This window comes from Penicillium canariense, assembly GCF_028826845.1.
Source record: "Penicillium canariense strain IBT 26290 chromosome Unknown utg000001l_segment0_segment0, whole genome shotgun sequence".
Lineage (NCBI taxonomy): Eukaryota > Fungi > Ascomycota > Eurotiomycetes > Eurotiales > Aspergillaceae > Penicillium > Penicillium canariense.
In genome coordinates this window covers 1,718,126-1,738,106 of record NW_026622728.1, presented here as the reverse complement: position 1 = coordinate 1,738,106, position 19,981 = coordinate 1,718,126, and the positions used below count along the sequence as shown (strand labels likewise).

Sequence of the window (19,981 nt, the reverse complement as noted above, 5' to 3'; positions counted from 1 at the left end):
GAGGATGTGTCATGCACAGCTCGTCTGTCGTGACCCCCGTTCGTTTCAGGACATATCTATGTACTCCGTACCCATCTCTAGAACGAGTAGTACTCCGTATCCTATCTCCTATGTAGATTATCATTGCCACTGCAGGTGTATGACGACTGCATGTCCGCTCAGGGACGGTCGCATCATCAGCCACAGCCCGGGAGGTTACTTGGCTGTGTACTCTATTAGTGGGTGACGACTCAAAATTGGGCCCGCATTACCTGTTCCGGCTATTTTCCCACTGCACTAAGGAACGAAGTAGATAACATTGCTAGTTTTTTATTCGTAACGCGCCGATAAGCACGGCAAAATTCCCCGGGCTCAGCGGGAGCGACCACCATCGTAGCGGGGTTCAAGAATAGTAGCAGCCCTAATCCGTAGCCTTTTCTTTCCAAAACCTCCCGCACTTTAGTTTGCTGGAGACCACGGGTACGAACCACGGGACCCACTAGGTCTGGCGCCCATGAATTTTTTGTTTTTTTTTTTTTTTTTACATGTTTCATTAGGTAGAATTCGCCTCCCCCTGAGAGAAATCGACTGCAGCTCCCGCCTAGACGAAGACCGTTATCTGTGCCACATTTACTAAGGAAAATAACGTTTGCAGATGCATAGTCGACGTGTCAGATTATCACATATCATGCTTTTTGCTTACCCATTAACCCCGGGTGTGAGTCAACCTGGGTAAACAGGCGAATCAGAGAAGCCAGCCGAGCCCCTGCGCCACGGACAGCTTATGCTGATGCTCACTCGTCATGGATGCCTGAGCCTTGGCAGGTGCGAGAGCATCCCGGCAGTGTGGGCAACACGAATCGGCGTACCGACTGGGGGGTTTTCCGTCCCAATCATTCGTTTTCCTTTTCTTCTTTTCTTTTTTCTTTCCACCCCAGCGATCGACATCCTAGCACGCGTCGCTTGTTCTGGCTGCTTAGACCCTGCTAGTCCTTTCTTGTTCGGCCCCCGTAACTTGGTTGAGTCATTGGGGCAGGGAAGTCTATGTAGTGCCCGCGCTTAGGCCCGTTCTCTTTGACGCTCTTTCCTATTACCGTTGACCTACTGAGTTTGTACGGAGTACAGTCAGGATTGCCAAGTTCAGCTCAACAGGAAAAAAATATTAGAAAAAAAAATAAAATTCGGCCTTCGTCCCTTCGCTCACCGCATCGAGGAACCGTCCTGATGGAGCCAGGGTGGGGCCGCGGGAGATTGCCCATTTCCAGTGACACACGTTGCGTGGTTTCATAATTATTTTTGGCGAACACTGTCGTGATACCAGAGAGAGTAGAACCGACAAACGGAGATGAGATGAAAAAATGTATTATCAGGCGTAGCATTCAGAGAGAGGTGGGAAGATTTGCTTCCGGACGGGCAGATGTGTCTCGGATCTCGTGTTGCTCTAGTAAGCTCTTCGATGATTCCCATCAATTCTTTCAAGTAACCGAGGTCCGGCGTACAGTAATAGTTAATAACCATAAGCGCATGTATTATGATGATGATAATTGATTTCTGGTATTATTTCCCAACCCTTCCCCCCCCCCCCCCTTTCACCCTAACAACCCCTAGAGACAGAAAGCGCCACACGGGAAGTCAGGTGGAGACCTTCTAGAAAAACTAGAAAATTTCCATTCGATTTCCACTTGGGGCTCCATTATTCATCGGCCACAACGCGCTAAGTCAATCGCACTCATTCCTACGTCAGATCAGGTGGGTACTCAGCCTCCTGTTCGTGGCAGGGATGCTCGATGGGGACAAGTTAGCAGCTGCACTAGGTAAACTAGTCCTACTGTAATGGTGGTGCCCGGCCTGCGAAGATCGCTTCCTGCTATAAGAGCGCTCGTGCTCCTCTTCTGGCCTTTTTTCTTCTTTCCCTCCATCCAAATTACGTGAACTACACTATTGTCTTACCGACGACGTTCTTATAGCTGCTACCTGCTACCCACGATACTCGCGACTCCTATACCGCCCAACCTCATTCCACCAACCCACCACATCACCACAAGATGCCTTCCGTCGGCACCTCCCAGTTCCCTCCCTGCCCCGGACCTCCTCCGAAGGGCCCTCTGCCGCCTCTGCCGAAATAGATCTGCCTATCCCCAATGACCGTGATGACCTCAGCGCATATTCCGGCTCTGCCGGCCTGCGCCCACGAGCTGGGGGGCCTTTCCCTCGGCATGGATATGAAATGACTTCGCGCATCCCACTTGGTTCCGGCTACTTGATGAATTCCCCGATCTCGATTCGGCCGTTCAAACGACGACTCGCATACTTTCTCGGCCAACCCTCTTCCCGCCAACTCCGCTCGTCCGGTATACCCGCGCATGGCGACACCAACACCCACCGAGCTGAAGTACCTCCTCGCCGCGCATCTCTCAGCCGCTGCATACCCACTCCACTGCAGCACCGGCTATGCGCGCGGAGAAGAGCAATACGACCGCTCGTTTCACCCTCGGAGCTGACGGAGAGGGGGAAGGAAAACAAAACCTTCTTTCCCTCCCGTTGACGGCCAATCTCACCCGGCCGTTCCCATGAGGACCCAGCGCCGGCGCTACGGGACCCTCGGACTCTTTGCATTACTCGCCTCCTACCTTTTAATCACTCTTTTACACTCTCCCTATTCTCCGGACCTCTGCTTCGATCCGGCCGCTTGCGCATTCGACATCCATTCTATTGCGTATCCGATCGTGCGGGGGTTGCAATTTACCGGATCTCGATCTCCATTCTCACCGCTGACGCGCAGATGTGGAGATCGACGCTCCTCTCCCCGGCCGCGGCGCCAACAATTGGCTGGCAATACCCCGCGCCTTTCTTGCCAGCCCTGTTCATGGCCAGATCAGCTGCGCATTGTTCGATTGCGCTGCCGCTTCGTGCGTCCAATTGACGTCAATGGAGACACGAGTGTTTCTCCATTTCTCATCGGATTCTCTTTTCTCTCTTCTTTTCCCTTTTTTTTTTTTTTTTTTTTTTTTCTGGGGGCCCTAACTTGCATGTCGAGGTGGCTGGTCACCTCGACTGTCTCAATCTCTTTGTAATCTTCAATTTCGGTCTTGTTTCCTCTTTTCAATGCTTGGCTATTATTTTCTTTTTCTTTCGTTGTTTTAGCCGCATGCATTGGGCCGACTCTGAATCAACGGCATGTATCATAGACTTAATATACCCCCACAGACGCAATTTATCTTATCATCATCACACGATGTCGTGCATAATCTGCCCCAGAATCTACCCCAAAACGAGTCATCTATATTTCTACCGGTTGATTGTACGGAATCCAGTCTGCATAGTACTGTTGTAGCAGGATGAAACACCCCGGCCCGCTCGTTTAACCACCCCGTCCATGCGCCCAGCGCAACAGGGGGATAGTTACAGCGAGGTGCAAGGCGGCGGTCGTCATCCGAGTCACGCAGCCGGGGCAGAAGGGCGACTCCAGGCCGTAGCTAGCAGCTGGACAGACCCCTCCAGCCCCGCCATTGCCTAGCAGCTTAGTATATGCCAATGTTCCAAGTATCCAGAAATCAACCATTCACCCGGTGGCCGATCGGACGTGCCACCGATCTGCCGCGACTCTTATCGTCCCGTCTCCTGACGTGCAGCACGACAATGAGCATGCGCGATAGGGACGTGCATGGCGTTATTTTAGTGCGACGCATGTCGCGCGGTGATGTACATGACGCCAGGCCATCGTAGGATGGGCAACTAGGCTAAGGGTGTTTCTATGCCCCTCCCCCTCGCTGCCTTTTCCCCTTTCATCCGGCTGCAGCGCCAACCCATGCGATAATTTCGCGATAATGTTGGCGGGCCCACGTAAGATCAAGGCTCAACGGAATGGAAACAGGGAGGGAATCAGGAAGTAAGTGCGGCACCGTCCCCTCGGCGGATTGGCCCCCTTCTACCGTTGACCCGGAGGCGCGTCCAGGTAGCTGGGATGCCTTGTCATTGGGGGGCTGTGAGTGCCCCTAGCGGTGGGATTTTCCCCGGGGAAGGTTCATTGGGGGCCTCGGGGCCGTGGTGGGCTTCCGATGGCGGTTGACCTTGGACCGATCATGCGAGAAGTGGGGAGTGCATGGGGGTAGTGCGTGCGGGCGTCCAGTGCGGCCGTTGGTCCGTCCAGCTTGGCCTCGTTATCAATGACAACAGGACCTGATCTTCGTGATAGCTGAGGCTATTGATGCCGGTGCCAAACCCCCACCCAGCCGGTTGGGAATATGTTATGGGAGATGCTCTTGGGGATGGCCTGGCTGGGGCCGGGGAAGTCCGCCTGGGTGGTTGAGCCCCACAAGAGAACCAGAACCGGGTCTCGGCCCTTTTCGCATTCTCGCGGGGCTGAGGTTCAGCTTACTCGTGAGATGTCCATGCTCAAGCTGAAGATGTCTCCAGGGGCTCTCTTGCGTAGCCACGTGTTGTGGCGAGTCATGGCGAGCCGCGATAAGAGCGGCACGGTGTGAGATGCTTGGAGTCTGACATGGACACTAGTGAGACCCGGACGGGGGTTCCAGCCACTAGGGAAAGGGGCTATGTCCTTGGCAGGACACTCTAACCGGCTGTTTTGCGTGAAACGGAGGGTCCGCGATATTTAACAGGGAACAAAAGCGCGCAATGGTGTCATGATGCGCTGCATCGTGGCGTCTCAGATAGAATACAAGGATGCAACTAGAGAGATTCTGAGGCATGTCATGTCTGGGTCAAAGTACCGGAGAGATTGACTATTACAGTGATTTTCTCTTCGCAAATATCTTCTTGATATGGAATCTGACATGGACTCCATTGGATTGGATTGGTCAGGCAATATCACCACCACGCTACTGGACTCCAGTCGGGACCCCGCCGTCTCAGGTGGTGGCGGATAGACTGGAAACACATCGAGATCGACTAGACCACCCGTGGCCACGCCACTTGAATCTTATACATAGAATATAGGGACCTGTGAAATCGACGCCGAAACTAACAGCCTCTAGCTCCAGAAACGGCCTTTATATCTGAGTCCTAGGTTCTTATAGCGTCTATACCTAGGTATACCTCTATGTAATATTCACTCTCCAGGCAAGTTCCGCAGATCCCCTAGATGCAACAAACTCAGACTTGGACGCAAGTATTTGAGCCTTTGGTACTACTCTCCCCGCCGCCTCTCGAATAGCCTCTTCTATAGCCTCATCCGTGATCCCCGTCATGATAACCAAGAGCTTATCAGGAAGGAGTGGACCTCTGTACCAAGGACTTAAGAACTGATAAACAAATTCTGCCACATGCGACGCATGTTTATCGACCCGTGAATTGGCACCCAATTCAAAAGAAGCTATTGCATGAGGGTCAGCGGTCCCCATATCCACATCCACTGCTGTCCGTAAACGTGTTGTGTGTAGGAGGATGGCTTGATCGGTATATTCAACCAGGAGTGTTTCGTGAACCGGTAGTTGGTTTCCCTCATCCTTGCATCGATCCTTGTCCTCAATGTGCTCGCATAATCCTAGCCCGTGTCCCGCATAAGCAGCGTAAGCTTCCCACGGATGGTATTTGTAAAGGCCCGTTAGTTTTGGAAGACCTAGGTACTCCGCCATGTCGTTGATATCTTCTTTGTAGAGTGCCGCAATTCATGGGTAGCTTATTACGACGTATGGAAGGGAGGCGGATTTGCTCAAAGAAAGGAGCGTTTTGACTAGCTCACTCATGATATGGACGTCTGGAGATGCTGCCAGACCTATCTTTTTGCGGAAAGATCGCCATGCTTGTCGGGGTGTGTCGTTCCACATATCTTCCATTGAAGAGTAGGGGGGACTGTTTGGATTAATATGGTGGAAGTTGTATGTTAGGAAACAGTTCGCTTTGGGAAATGTACCTAGGATGGCATGCAGCGCGCGACGACAGTCGCCTTATCATTTCGATATAGCTGGAGTCACCTTCGACGCGAGCAAGGTCCTCGAATGAACCGTCGGAGTGACGAAGGGATATAGCCCTGCGATATGTGAGTGTGATTTCATTTCCACCAAGTTAGGTAGCACCATACCCATATGAAGCCGTGAGAGAAATGCCTATTGATGGTTTCGATAACGTCATTCGATCCTTCTCGTACGGTACGCTCGAAGGCCAAAGGTAGTAGATGCAAATGAATGTCAGTCCTGTGATGAGGTATTTTGAAAGCATCTTTGTGCTCGACCGAGTTGGCGCAATCGATGGATTGCGGGGTTGTTGTTGGAACATCGGGCGTTGTAGGCGCCAGGAGGTACTGTCTAGTACTAGTTGCTGAAGTACGTCCCACCTTGATTGAGCAACGACGGAGTATAAAATTTCTAGGCTAATCTCACAGTAATATGAATTAAATTCGGTGGTAGGATTAATGCGGCCAGCAGCATACATAAAACAAATGTTGTGGTAATAGGCTGCCACAAGTAATCTCAGAGTGGCTGCGGCGCCAAATGCATCTTGGGGTCGGTTTTTAATTAATCTCTCACAACCGCCCCCAAATTCGTTTACTCTCAATCACTCGTCATTGGGCTTGTCTACCAACGCCGGACAGATCCCGTCAAGGCTGCCTTGGTGACGGAGGAGCTATCCAATCTTTCAACGCTATAGCAAAACCCCCGTGTAGAGCCTGCATTAGGGCTCATAACAATTTGGGCTTGCTTTATCGGACCTGGCAAAACGACGATGGAATTCGAGTGGTGCAGCATAGTCTAGAGCATGTTGATGCAACATTTGGGCCTGACCATCTGGAGAAAGCCAAACTGCTTCATACCAAGGTTTAGTGCAGGAGGCTCGACGATGTTTAGACGCGGCGCTGAAGATCCAAAGAAACATTTTCAACACATCACATGCTGAGATTGCTAAAAGTGACCATAAGCTGGCCCTTGTTTGGATGAATCTTGGGAACCACAAACGAGCCCACACTCTTTTGACGGAGGCCCTGGAGTCTCGAGCCAGCATTTATGGCGAACAGTCCAGACAGGCTGCCGAAGTGTTGCAATGTCTTGCTATGATTTATGATGTCGAGGGGAAAGAGGATGTTGCTCAGGGAATATGGATGGAATTGGCATCGGCTCATGGTGATGGGACATACCGGCCCAAACTTGGAGTTGCGATGAAGGACAACTACAGCGTGACATATGACGAGCTTTGAAAATGATCACATTCCCTGCGTTTTAAGTCCGTGATTTAAGCTCTTCGTGGCGATTAGGTGTAAACACACGTGATTCGCCCACGCCAAATCCGTGAGGTCAGCCCGCGGGCCGCCGTTTTCCCTCCAATGCTCAAAACCACCATGGTGCTACAACTGCATGTGTGGGGGCCGGCCTTTTCTCTGCCTTCCATTGATGCCCAATGCCTCGCAGCTATTGCCTACTGCTCCCTAGCCCTCCCCAAGGGCTCGTGGGAGCTGGTCGCGACCAGCGATCCCTCCGTGTCCCCTACTGGTGAGTGACGTGATGCTGCCTTCGCCCAGCTTCCGAACCGCCGGAGCTGGCCAGAACGCCGACAATCCTGTGCGCAGAGGGCTAACCAGATTGCTTTGTTGTTTAGGTGAGCTACCCGCCCTCCAAGATGGTTCGGTGTGGGTGAGCCGCTTCCGCAATATCGTGGACTACCTGCGCCAATACTCAGACGGAGAATGGGATCTGGACCACCAGCTAGATGAAACAGGTCGCGCCGACAGCATTGCGTACGTATAAACCACCAACCAAACTTCCAGTGGACTTGCAAAGCGAGCGAGAGAAAGAGAGGTCCGCTAACATCTGCGTTCCCGGCGCTGCGTTTCAGCTTCTCCTCCTTCATCGAATCCCGCGGCCAGATCCTCCTCGACCTCTCCCTGTACGTCAGCAGCCAGAACTACTACGGCAACACATCGCCTGCATACGGAAGCCTCCTCCAATGGCCGAACCAATGGATCCTGCCGCCAAAGCTGCACGGCGCCGCCAAGGCCCGCACCGAGCACTTGGGTCTGTCGTCGCTGGACCTGCAAGCGATGGAAGAGCAACGCCAACGTGAACACTCGGCCGGGGTGGCAGCTGGTCGAATCCCGAAGAATCTGATCACACGCCCACGCGACACGGTGTCGAAGCTGCTCGGCCGGACGGCACAGCAAAACCACTTCCGGCTGGACGCGCTAACAGGCGAGTTCTTTGAGCCGCTGGAGGCTATGTTGGGTCAGAAGACGTATCTCCTGGCTGCAACTGGGGACGATGCGCCGTCCAGCCTGGACTGCATTGCGCTTGGGTATCTTTCGCTGGCGCTTGTGCCCGAGCTCACTTTCCCATGGCTGCGGGACGCCATGCGCACCAAGAGCCCGCTACTCGCGGAGTACACGGAGCGCGTGCGACAGCGGTGTTTCGGACAGGCACCCGTGGAAGTCGCGCATGCCTTTTCGCCGCAGTCTGCGCCGTCGTCCCAGCTGCCGTGGCGGACTCCTAGCCGCATTTCCGTTGCGGCTGTCGGCAGTACACTTCTCGATACCCTGGCTGATGCTACGCCATTACTGCGCAACGTTCGCAAGTATAACAGCTTGAAGGCTGGTGCTCAGTCGCCGGACGCAGACCTTTCAGGTCTCGAAAAGAACGTTGTTGCCCAGGCTGCAAACAATGGGAAGAAGGACATGTATGCGTCTGTCGCTACGGTCGTGGGTGGCCTTGCTTTGCTGGTGGGCTACATGTTCCACATCGGCATGATCTCTGTCAAGGCACAGGGCCACGGAGAGGAGGAAGGCACAGAAGAGGTCAGTGACATGGACTTCAATGCAGGCTCCGCAGCCGACTTCCTGAGCGTCGGAGGCCTGTGAGCCTACAGTCTATCATGAAGCGAGAAAAAGGCACCTAAACGCAGTGGCATTGGCATCTGTGGACTGAAGCAGAGGGCATCGCATGCATTTTCAACCATTCCAGCGAGAGGGAAAGAACCCAAAATGTACTGTACAATAGAACTTCATTTGCGACTCATCGAGCATCATATGTACGTCTTCACGGCGATATTTACAACATTACACCACTGTGCCTTTGCCCGGAGTGTATCTCTACGAGTCCCTCTCGTTATCCGACATATTCCACGTATTAGTCCCTTTCTTCGAGAAATATGGTGCAGCAACCCACTGCACCCCCGGCCCATCCCTAAACGCCTCCTCCATTTCAACACCCCAGCGTAAGCCCCCGTCCTCATCAACAAACCAGCCCAGCCGTGTGCGCAGATGCTCGTATTCGTCCGGAGAAAGCCGTCCAGCCTGTATCTCGCGCACAACTTCCAGCAGGTTTGCGCTGCCGGCAATGAGCACCAGCACGTCACCGAGACACTCGACGTTGCGCACGAGCCGGCCGAAGTACCGCTTGTGCAGAATCGCGACGACGAGCGTAGTCAGGATTAACCAGGCCATTATTGCGATGCTGAGCCAGACGGCGACGGCGTTCATTTGGAGGAGTTCGACGCGTTGGGAGACGTGCGCCGCCACCGTCCTGTTCGTGTGCGAAATTGGATGCATGTCGTCCTGGTAGGCTGCCGCCTTGGTCGAGGGGAGATAAGAACCCATCTCGAGGACGGGTCCTAGTGTATCAGGCAGACTGGCATTGATCTGCTGGTAACCCCATCCGCCGGTCTCCATGGAGATGTTGTTGCTGACGAAGTGCTGGAAGAAGGTGGTGAATGTCTTTTGTGCCAACGCGAGGTACCTATCTGGGTCTAAAAGGGCTTGGGGGTCTTTGCCGGCCATCGAGTACATCGCGTAGCTCATGAAGTCCATGTTTAATCCGTTAATCTCGTCGCGGATGTTGTAGGTGTTGTCATTCAGGTCTTCGCTGTGGTAGCCCCCGACGTGCTCGGCGCCGTCAAGATGCAAGGTGTCGGCTGCGGTGAGCATGGAGGCCATGAAGAGGCGACCGTAGCTGGTTGAGTGGTTAGCAATGGTTCTTTCCCGTTGTTGTTCCCGTCATTGCTGCCTCGCTCACCTGACTGTTACATTATAGTACACCATGGCCGTCTCCGAACTGAAACGGGTCTGATTATGAGGCAGAAAATTATCTGTGAAAGCTTCCACCATTTCTTTGGGCTGAGTCGTGATATTGAAGGACTGAATTACTCCATTTGCCGGATTCACAGTAACATTCGCGTTAGCAGACTCGACCATTGGCCTGCAGTTCATCAATGTGATTGATGGCGGCGTTGGAAACAGCAACGGGATACTGGAAGCGTATCCACCTACAGGGTTAGCTGTAATGCCCGTTACTGCATTCCCTTGGAACCATTTGACAGTGAAATTCTGGTCCCAGTATCGAGTTGACCACGTTGACAGGTTGGTATTTGGGGACCAGTACCCAACAGCCACGCTCGGGTCCCAAGCACTGCTGCTTGAGTTGCCGCAACAGGCGATGGAGTTTGGGTTGACGAAGACGGTTGTACAACCACGACATGTTGATATAGTCTCGTCTTCTGTCAACGGCAGAATGACACTGGGGCTCTCTCTGTAGATCCAGCTTGTGCCGAGCTCATAGCCGCCTCTGATACCATGAGGGATTGTGCTCTGATTCCATGTCGTCGCATTGCTCAAATCTACGGGTGTGAGCCAGTTGGAGAGATTCGTCAACGCTTGTGCTGGGTACTGGAAGCATTCGATGCGGGCGCGCATGGCAGGTGTGGTGAAGGTGACATTGGATTGGGCACCTAAGACTGTCTTGTCGGAATCATCGAGGTCATTTGGTAGCGCGACACTGCTAATAGTGTTCATCTCAGCTGGAACAAAGCTCCATCCGTCCTTGCTCCATGCAGGCTCAGATCCGTTCAGTGCCAATTGAATTGTTGCGGTATACATCCAATAGGTAGAGATGTTCTTGTATAGATCGGAGAGGATGACCCCGACGTAGTCGTTGGAGCTGTCTGGGTAGATCGCTTGTTGCGTGCCGAAAACAAACGGGATCTTCCGGATTTCGAGGCTGCGGTCAAACGTGATGGGCTGGATAACCACACCTGGTCCACGGTCAAAAATGGCCGACATCGTGGTTGTAACTGAAGAATATGTAAGCATCAATGCTTTTGCAGACTTCCCGAGGGCGTAACTTACAGATGGGGGTAAGAGTGCTCCCTAAGGTCAACAAAGAAAGAAGCCAATGCTTATTGAGCGCAGCTTTGATGCATGCCCATAGCCAGAACGAAGACTGGTATGACAGGCCGGTGCCTCGAGGAATCGGCGGATGGCCATCCGACATGGCCAGATAAGGTTGTAACCGGCGGAAGTTGTCGTCGATGGCGCTCCACCACAAGCCAATTATTGTGGCTACCAGAGTTGGAACCATGGAAATTGGTGCCACCGACGATACACTATTGCTCAGGAATGATAAATCAACTTGGTAGACGAAGGCCTTCTCATATAAGCCAACAGTCTCTGCAAAGTGCCACAGCACACAAACACCAACAACGACCGCAATGAGAACTACAACCAATGCGACCAACGCCGGCAGGCGAAGTAGTTTCGGTGTTCCATTCTCGGACTGAGCCACGTCATGATGTAATATCTCGTCGGGGCTAATTCTGGACAGCCCATAAGAGTCGGTAAAGAATCGTTGTCCCTTCAGTCTGCCGTGAAGGTCTTTTGCGGACGGTTGTCGGAAAGTCTGAAAACCCGAGCTTACACGAGCATTAGGTGCAATGAGAGCAGCTACGCCGAGCGTTGAAGCCGGATCTTCTTTCAGGTTCAATGGCCTGCGTCGTAGTTGGGAGCACCACCAAACGGCCAGCAAAAGCAGGAAGGAGATCGCGAAGAGGACACCCAGGGCCACAGCAGAACCGGCTTGTACCACAACTCGAGTCTCAACATCGTGGAGTGTGCCCTGTATGGGGGTCCTTTGGGACGCGCCCTGACGGGTCAGCGCGGCTTGCAGCACTTCGCCAAAGTAGCGTTGGTTTGCTGTAGCAGCGGACGCCACCCAATTGGGGTCATTGACCAGGGCTGTCATATTGTAGTCATAAAGCGCTCCCAGCAGAACAGAGGGGCCTCCCAATGCAGCCGTTCCTGACAACAAAATAGAGAGCATATAGTTGGGCCAGCTTGCATCGAGAGTCAGATTTCGCATGGTCGTGGTGTTGAGAACAGTGTCCGGAATCGCAACCTTGTTCCGTTCAAATTCACTTTCCTCGAAAGAAATGTCGGGAACGTCCCCTGTGAGAGAGACAGATGCAGTGATATTGGCCATGTAATAGCGCGTATCACAGATTTGTGCTGAGAAGGCTGGGCTCTCCATTTCCCACGATTCTGTAACGAGAATAATCTGCCGCCCATCACATTCCGAAGTCTGGTTAGAACTCGACACTAGCCCTCCGTCCTGAAGCAAGGGCGACAAAGCGTAGTAGAAAGTAGACGCATCTGACCAACTGCCGCCTCCTGTGTTCCAGAAGGTTGATTCCGCCGACATTCCATATTTACATCCATCGGGAGAGGACCATATGGTGGAGTTCGAAGATAATGACGCCCAGCCCGACGAATATTGCACAGAACCACTGGCTTTCTTCTCTAATGTCATCGCCGTGCAGGCGAGGTCGCTCTTGAACATCACCGTCTTTGCCGTCCACTCCTGGGTCAGACTGATTGGCAGAGAAGTGATGGGTGCCGGATTCAACTCCGCGGGCCAAAATGGAAGGATGGTATAATTGTCGGTAATCCATGGCGAGGTCGATACGTTTTGCAGGAGATTTGCAATGGTCCGAAAGTGCGTCGTACGATCTGCGTCGATAGGCAGAGGCGAACTGGCCGCCGGCGCAAGACTGAAGAATTCGACGGATTTGGGGACGACAATCTCTTCGGAGAAAAGGAATGCGGACGACAGGGATGAAATAGCCAGGAAGCCAATGATATTGACCGCCGATGCGCAAATGAGAATCAAACTACGCCCGCCGTTCCTCTTCTTCGCGAAGCCGTCGTATAATGCATCCCACCAGGCTCCCGGCGCCTTGAGAATGCTGCAGGACGCCTCCGCGCCATTTGGCCGTGCCAACCGGGCATAAGGTTCGGTACGCTTCACGTCTTCCAGTAGTACCGTCGTCATCTGGACGTATATCACCGCGATTAGGGTCGGACTGTATCTCCAGCCGAAGAGGAGCGTAGAAGAGCCATCGTCGGGCCCTAACCCATAGTTTGTCGACGATCTCCACCAGAGTAGAAAAGATACGACACACAGTGTGAGAGCGACAAAGGCTGTCACGCCGAAAAAGGGATGCGTAAATGTATAAGGGATCCAATCCTTCGACCAGACTGCCGACGATATTTTTTCGTTGGCTTCAGCGCCCGTCCTTTGGACCGCATTGGGGCCAATCGTGTTGTTGCTCGAACTATCTCTCTCGCGACTGTCCTCTCGAGAAGATGAGCGGCTTGGGCGGACAAAATGCGAGAAATAGGACCTGGTGTTTCCCAGCAGACTGCGATCCTCGTTCGCATTATACTGACGTGAGGTCATCATAGCGCGCGCGGGCACACACACGCACCATGTATCCTATACCCCGTAATCCTCTCATATAACCGCGCAGCAGAGCGAAAGAAGTTATAATGATGAAGAGGAGGAGGGAAAGAAATTCGCCAAGGTCCAGCTCGCCTCCCGTGTTTATAATTGCCGCCGGGCTGCATCGCCTCAACTGCAACAGGGTTCAGGGACACCGCTCAAGGCATACCAGCCCGGCTGCGACTACTATGCCACTAAGGTACGAAGATGGATCATGGACCCAATGGGAGCGGTTCTGGTGTCGCGCTGGCGGCCAGTCGCGGTTCCGGCCGACGCTGTGTCCCTAGCTGCATTTGGCCCCCATAGACGGGGATGAAGAGCAACATCATTTGGCGGCGCAAAGAATCCACCCCATGGATCTGCTTCAGCATCACCCTGTGTAGCGAAAAGCCCGAGAGACCTGAGTCAACGGTCGCCCTTGGCGGTACCGCAGTAATGCTTAAGCATCCTACGATTGTCTCGAGACCCGGTTGATTTGTTTGCGTGCTGATCGCACGGGACAAGCGATAGCCCGGCGGGACTGCTCGAAGTAGCGCGGTGCTTCAACCGCTCATGGGGCAGCGCTTAGCGCCCGCCAAGCAGATCACCTGCGGGATGTTGGAGACATCCGCAAGGCTCAAAGAAAGCCATACATGATACTGGAGCTCATAAAACAGTCAGTGTTTCGCATAAACGCTTAAGATTCCGACAGCCCCGAGTCAGGTCGGGTCCTTTTGGCCCGAAGTCACGTCCGGCCCCGGGGGCCACAAGTATGAGTCTATAAGAAGGGTGAGTTTCCACGCCTCCAATCTGCTATTCCCAGGGCCTTTTAAGCCACCAAGTTCCTGCTCTAATCAGACCGCGGGAACTATTCTTTTCTTGCTCACGAGTACCGTATCGGATGGTCGTTTTTACTCGCTATGCCGCATCAGGATGACATGACTGACCCTCATAGTGAGGCTCCTCGAGATTTGTCCATGTTACTCACGGCTGTACATTATGTCACTCTGGAGTCGGTCGGCACCTCTTCCAGCTTTATTCAGACTAAGGATTGAAAGCATCGGAGCCGAGTTGCAATAGCTTGATCTGTTCTGAACAATGTTGATAGCCATTCTGGAATCAACGGCCACTCGACGGCCGTACACATCTCCTGGGCACTTTGGTTTGGCTTCAGGACAAATACTGACACAATGCAAAGCATTCCTCCACGGGGTGATACTTGGCCTGGCTACCCATAGAACGTTGATATACCATGGCAGGTTATGCACTTGCTCCATTGCTTTGTTTGCTTCATCCGAGGCCTTGCCCCTAGCTGCGGCCCACGGTCCCCACTTTGAACAAAGAAGCCCAGAACGAAAGGACCGACCCAGCTTAAGGATTAATTTAACTTCAACTCTTACCTCCAGGACTTGGGACTGACATGTTCCCCTGGCTAGTCTTGACTAACCATCTGGCCTCCAGCAAAACCACTACTTCATAACATACAGTCATGATAGGCCATGGTTAATATGTGCAAGGCGTCTGATCACGATAGCATCATGGACGAAGGAACCCACGGCAATACTATAAGCCTCAATCTGAAACAAGGAAAACTGCTGATATGAACTAGAAACTCAAGTGGTATATGTACAGAGAATCATAAGAAAGGAACAAACCCGCAGTCATGATCACAAAGGTATGTATGCACTTCCTCCACAGATTTGAAGAAAAAAATGAAGCATCTGCGGAAGCGCGGGCCGGGGGAAGGAGAAGTGGATGACCTCATGACCAGGGCTAACTCGAACGAAGCGAGAAACCTGCGTACGCACGAAGATACGGAAAAAAGATGAAGTAATCTCCCCGGCCGGAATCATTTGCGCAAGTGAAAACAAAACGGACGCATCAAGCAAGACACGCGAGGGGAAGCGCTTAGGCGTAGTCGAGCTGGACCACAAGACGGACGGGGCCGGAAGCCTGGGCGACAGCCAGGTGGTCGTTGCCCTGGTCGGCCTTGGTGTAGGCGTTGAGCAGGGAGGACAGGCCTGCGCCAATGCTGGAGCAGTCCTGGCCGAGGTGGTTGCAGATGCGCATACCCTGGATCGCGAGGCCGTTGAGCTCGGCGATGATGCAGGAGACATCCCAGCCGGAGAAGCCGTCGTTCTTCTCGCTGCTCATGTCGAACTCACCCCAGGTGGCGGCGTACTGGCCGAAGTTGGTGGTGGGGACCTCGCCAGGGGAGGCAGCCCAGCCACCCTGCGAGTTGTCATCGATGGCGACGTACTTGACCTCGTTCGGCTCAAGGGTAAACGAAAGTGCCTTGTTGGGGGCCCAGAATCCGTCCATCTTGTTGTTGGGGCCGTAGGTGTTCCAGAAGAGGACAGTCCAGGGCTCGGATTGGCTGCCCTCGAAGCGCAGCACGTGCTTGTACTGGTTGGCGGCGCTCTCCTCGACTTCAATGATGTTGCTACCCCAGGGGACACCGACGTTGCCAATGTAGTCCCAGTCGAGGAGGCCGGTTGTCACGGACTTTGAGACACCACCAAATCCGGAGCGAGAGTACTCGCCGCTGGAGGGAGTGTCGGACCAGGCACCACCCGAGCTGGTGCTGGGGGTAGGAGTCGGGACGACAGTGGACTCGACGGCGGCAGGGGTGGCAGTGAAGGCTGGGGCAGTGGTGGTAGGGACCTGGATGACGCTGGAGGTGGAAGAGGAGGCAGCGGCCTCACCGGACCACTCGTTGATCCAGGTGACGAGGACACCGTCGATGGTGGCAGTCACGACATCGCCAACGGCACGCTTCTCAACCTCAGCCTCGATCTCGGGAAGGCTGGCATCCTGAACCTCAACCTCAGCCTTGGGGTGGGCGTGACGGCGCTCATGGCCGTGGAGGCGGGCAACGGCGGAGCCAGCGGTCAGGGCCGCGGCCAGGAGTAGGGAGTTCTTGACGAGCATGGTTCTTTTTATGAAGGAGTGCAAAGCGAGAAGAGAAAGACTTGAAAGAGTGACTGAGCGAAGATACGCTCGAACAAGACGACAAATGAATGTGGGTGGATGGGGAGATGGAGAAGGGAGAGAAGGGGATGGAGATGGGGGCGTCAGATGGGTAATATGGAAATCCCGTCTGCTAGGGCCTTTTTGGGGGTTCCCTGCCAACAGACCCTGCAGTGAGGGGACTGAGCCCAGTCCCTGTGGCTTCTAGAGGGCCACCGGTGAATGCACTAACCCTGCTGGAGCCAGTCTAGCCCGTCAGGAAGCACTAAACGGGACCGAACCAGCGAAAAACCCAAAGTGTAAAAATCGGGAATCAGGGGGTGAGCCAAATATGATTGGCCGGTGCCTGGTGTTCCTGGCCCGACTTCACCACTCGCCGATCTGATTGGGTGACGCTCCACTGGGCCGAGACCCTCGAAAGGTCAGGAAAAGGTTGTGGCTACTTTCTTCACTATGGATAATGCTTACGAAAAGGAAGTACCTGATACTTCTGGGTTACGTTTAATGTAATTTGATTATTTACTTGGGCCCCTTTTTTACTCCCGCTGTACCGTATGGAGTAAACACAGCTCCCGAACCTACCGTCCTGAGGAACCCTGTGATGCCTGCAGGATGAGCCAGATTCAGGCTTCTATACCTGCAGTCCTGTGCTACTCGATGACATTCCTCCCATCTGACATGGCACCTTCCCCTGCCAAACACGTGTTGCCATCGGAATGCCATCACCGGAATGTGATTCTCCTGACTCGATGGTATACTTACTGTACATGCGAGTTCATACCAAGTCATTACCCTACGGCTTCCGACCGGCTTCGCCCTCTCCAAGACCTTCCCAAGGCTCTCCAGCAGCCACCCACATCGGGCGCTTCCCCACACACGCCAATCGCTGCCGCCTTCCAAGCCGGTCTGGAGCCCAGTCTTACGTGGCGGGCATGACAATCATGTCTTGGTCCAACTCGTCCAATTCCAGTCCCTCCACGCCGGGCGGTGATGACGATGTCCAGCCTCGAGCCGTTTCACCCTTGGACCCGACCTATACAACTCACACTTCACACCTCACACCTCACAAACCTTCATGCGGTTTACGCGCCCGACCAGGAACTGCCCGACCAGTCGATCGCTCCTCATCGCCATCCCCGAGTCCCCCGAGTCGCCCTCCAGCGCCCCGGTTTGACCCACCAGACGATCGCCACCCAGCGGCAGCGATGTCCGGTGGCTCCATCCCTGACTCGGCAAATGGGGCCCCCTGGAGGGTCGTGCAGGGTCTGCAAGGCACCAGGCTGGTCCTCTTGGGTGCAATCCCACGGTGAGAGATTTGTAGAATCTTCCGGACTCCACCGACTGCTCTCCAGGGCTCCATAATGGCGATGTTTCCCAAGCCTGTCGGGCGACTTGGCCGGTGCTGCGGTCTGGAAGCGGCGCTGGTGCGTGCTGAGGTAGTAGCAGCCCCCAGGAGTACACCGTAAAAGTGGAGGTTCTGGCCTATCATTATGATTGTCGAATTCTACAGTATGGCCAATGCGATGAGATGGGCAAAGGAGAATGGGGATGAAAGTCGCAGGATGCAAGGCCCTGTCCGCAAGTAGGGTTCATGAATGTCAGAAAGAGCCCATCAGCTCATTTCCCATGACTCAAAGCCGCGCGCGAAGTAATCTCTTCTGCGGCGTGCACCCACGGGACTGCACGGGAGGTGAACCGTGGGTAAGCCCATGATCGGCCCCAAGTCTGAAACGCGTGTGTTCTCGTGTCTCTGCCGGCGTGTCGGTGCGTTTTGTTTATTTTTATATGAGCTCCTTTAGCCTCGCCAAAGCGCGAAGCCACACACGGACACCACCGACACGACTGTCACGACTGACCCTAGAACGAGAATAGAATGACATCAATTAACTGTGGGGGCGTTACTATTTACGGCCGTCACGATCTCAGCCAGCCAGTCTCACCACGAGCCAGGCGACCAAATCATTCAGGCGTACCTACAGGCACGGCATATACTTCGGGCCAAATGTACCGGATGTGCCGAATGTCCCGAATAGCCTCGCAGGGCCAAGGCCTCTTCTCTACCCCTTGAAGGCTCAGAAGGGAGGGAGAGAATGAGATCACTCCTTCTGCAGGTCCACGCCGCCCTCGAAGGCACCACCCCCAGCCTCCGCATCCAACCGCACACTCTCATCCAGCCCACACACCCGGAACAACATCTGCGGTGTCAATGATGGGTCCAGCCCCGGCAGCCCCGTCCGTCTCAGCGTCTCCAGACCCTCCCGCATAGCCGTCAACGCCGGCCCAATCGTCGCGAACGGGAAGATAATCATCCGGAACCCGAGTGCCTTCGCCTCGCCCGCTGAGATCGCCGGCGTGCTCCCGTGCTCAACCATGTTCAGCAGCAAGGGCCACGGCGCAAGGTCGCGCACCGCCTGCGCCGCCATCTCGCGCGACGAAATCCCCTCCAGAAAGCCCACGTCCGCGCCCGCGTCGCGCGCCGCCCGCAGCCGCGCCACGCTTTCCTCGTACCCCAAGGACTGCAGTGCATCGGTGCGCGCGATCACCACAATGTCATTGTCCAGCCGCTGCCGCGCTTGCACCGCTGCCCGGATCCGCGTTATGTAGGTGCTTGTGTCGACAAGCTGCTTGCCGCCCAGGTGTCCGCACCGCTTGGTCTGCACCTGGTCCTCGATGTGGAAGCCCGCGACGCCGGCGCGCGCGTATTGCTCTGTCGTGCGTGCGACCATGATTGGGCCGCCGTAGCCGGTGTCTGCATCGGCGATGAGCGGGGTGCTCGGCGAGAGGTTCGCGATCATCTCGGCGTTGGCGCGCATGTCGTTGAGCGTGCAGATGCCCAAGTCAGCTTGGCCGTGGACGGAGGCTGCGGTGCCAGCGCCGGTCTGCGATGCTGTGAGCTCAATGTCTTGACGTGATATCACGATTCTCACGGGTAACAGCCGGCGACTGCTTACTACCTACCATGTACAGCGCATCAAATCCAGCTGCGAGCGCCATACGCGCTGATAGGCCATCGTACACACCAGGGGCCGACACGAAGCCATTTGGGTCCTCGAGGGCCTTTCGCAGATTGGTTGCGCCGGAAACCAGAGGCATAATGACGGTGTTCAATACTAGACTAACAGCACTCGAGTGCAGAACCGACTGACTGACAGCAGCGAAGCGTGAAGAGCACTTGTTCACCCAGCATACAAACCAGACCGAGAACCGGCCTCCACCTACCCGTTTTATACCCCTACCATTCACGTGTGTCGCCTCCAAACCACTTTCTTTTCTTTACAACCCCACCCGTAAACCCTTCTCATCGGTGGTGATGCGCACTCTGCCTTGCCGTGCCGATGCCGATACCGGGGATCGATTATGTCATCGCGGTGTCCTCGGCGATTTCTCGCGGAAGCCGAACCGACTCTTGGCCGTGCGTGGCGATGCGCTGTAAATCAGGTAGTCAAAAAGGAAAGACTTGAGCGGTAGACGTAATTCGAGAGGCCGACACCGGGTGGTGCTCGGTACTGCAAGTCTGAATGCCGAGTTATAGGCTGCATATACCGAAGGGTCCTTCGTACAGA

General features: G+C 54.4%; 5 protein-coding genes across 5 annotated transcripts; 2 read left to right on the top strand and 3 right to left on the bottom strand.

The window, feature by feature from the left end:
* Window positions 1–7,270: 7,270 nt before the first annotated feature.
* Window positions 7,271–8,779, top strand: N7482_000597 (glutathione S-transferase family protein; the record flags this gene model as incomplete). The annotated part of the gene is made up of 3 exons (XM_056682722.1): window positions 7,271–7,421; window positions 7,528–7,666; window positions 7,765–8,779. 3 exons carry the CDS (start codon window positions 7,271–7,273, stop codon window positions 8,777–8,779), a joined length of 1,305 nt encoding a protein of 434 aa, XP_056546328.1.
* A 231-nt stretch (window positions 8,780–9,010) lies between these two features.
* Window positions 9,011–13,430, bottom strand: N7482_000596 (DUF3433 domain-containing protein; the record flags this gene model as incomplete). Its single annotated transcript, XM_056682721.1, has 3 exons — window positions 9,011–9,869; window positions 9,933–10,986; window positions 11,042–13,430. 3 exons carry the CDS (start codon window positions 13,428–13,430, stop codon window positions 9,011–9,013), a joined length of 4,302 nt encoding a protein of 1,433 aa, XP_056546327.1.
* Window positions 13,431–15,356: 1,926 nt separating this feature from the next.
* Window positions 15,357–16,379, bottom strand: aspf4 (allergen Asp F4; the record flags this gene model as incomplete). Its single annotated transcript, XM_056682720.1, has 1 exon — window positions 15,357–16,379. One exon carries the CDS (start codon window positions 16,377–16,379, stop codon window positions 15,357–15,359), a length of 1,023 nt encoding a protein of 340 aa, XP_056546326.1.
* Window positions 16,380–17,134: 755 nt separating this feature from the next.
* Window positions 17,135–17,728, top strand: N7482_000594 (uncharacterized protein; the record flags this gene model as incomplete). Its single annotated transcript, XM_056682719.1, has 1 exon — window positions 17,135–17,728. One exon carries the CDS (start codon window positions 17,135–17,137, stop codon window positions 17,726–17,728), a length of 594 nt encoding a protein of 197 aa, XP_056546325.1.
* A 786-nt stretch (window positions 17,729–18,514) lies between these two features.
* On the bottom strand, window positions 18,515–19,511 carry N7482_000593 (isocitrate lyase/PEP mutase family protein; the record flags this gene model as incomplete). Its single annotated transcript, XM_056682718.1, has 2 exons — window positions 18,515–19,297; window positions 19,377–19,511. The coding sequence occupies 2 exons, from the start codon at window positions 19,509–19,511 to the stop codon at window positions 18,515–18,517; spliced, it is 918 nt and encodes a 305-aa protein (XP_056546324.1).
* Window positions 19,512–19,981: the final 470 nt, after the last annotated feature.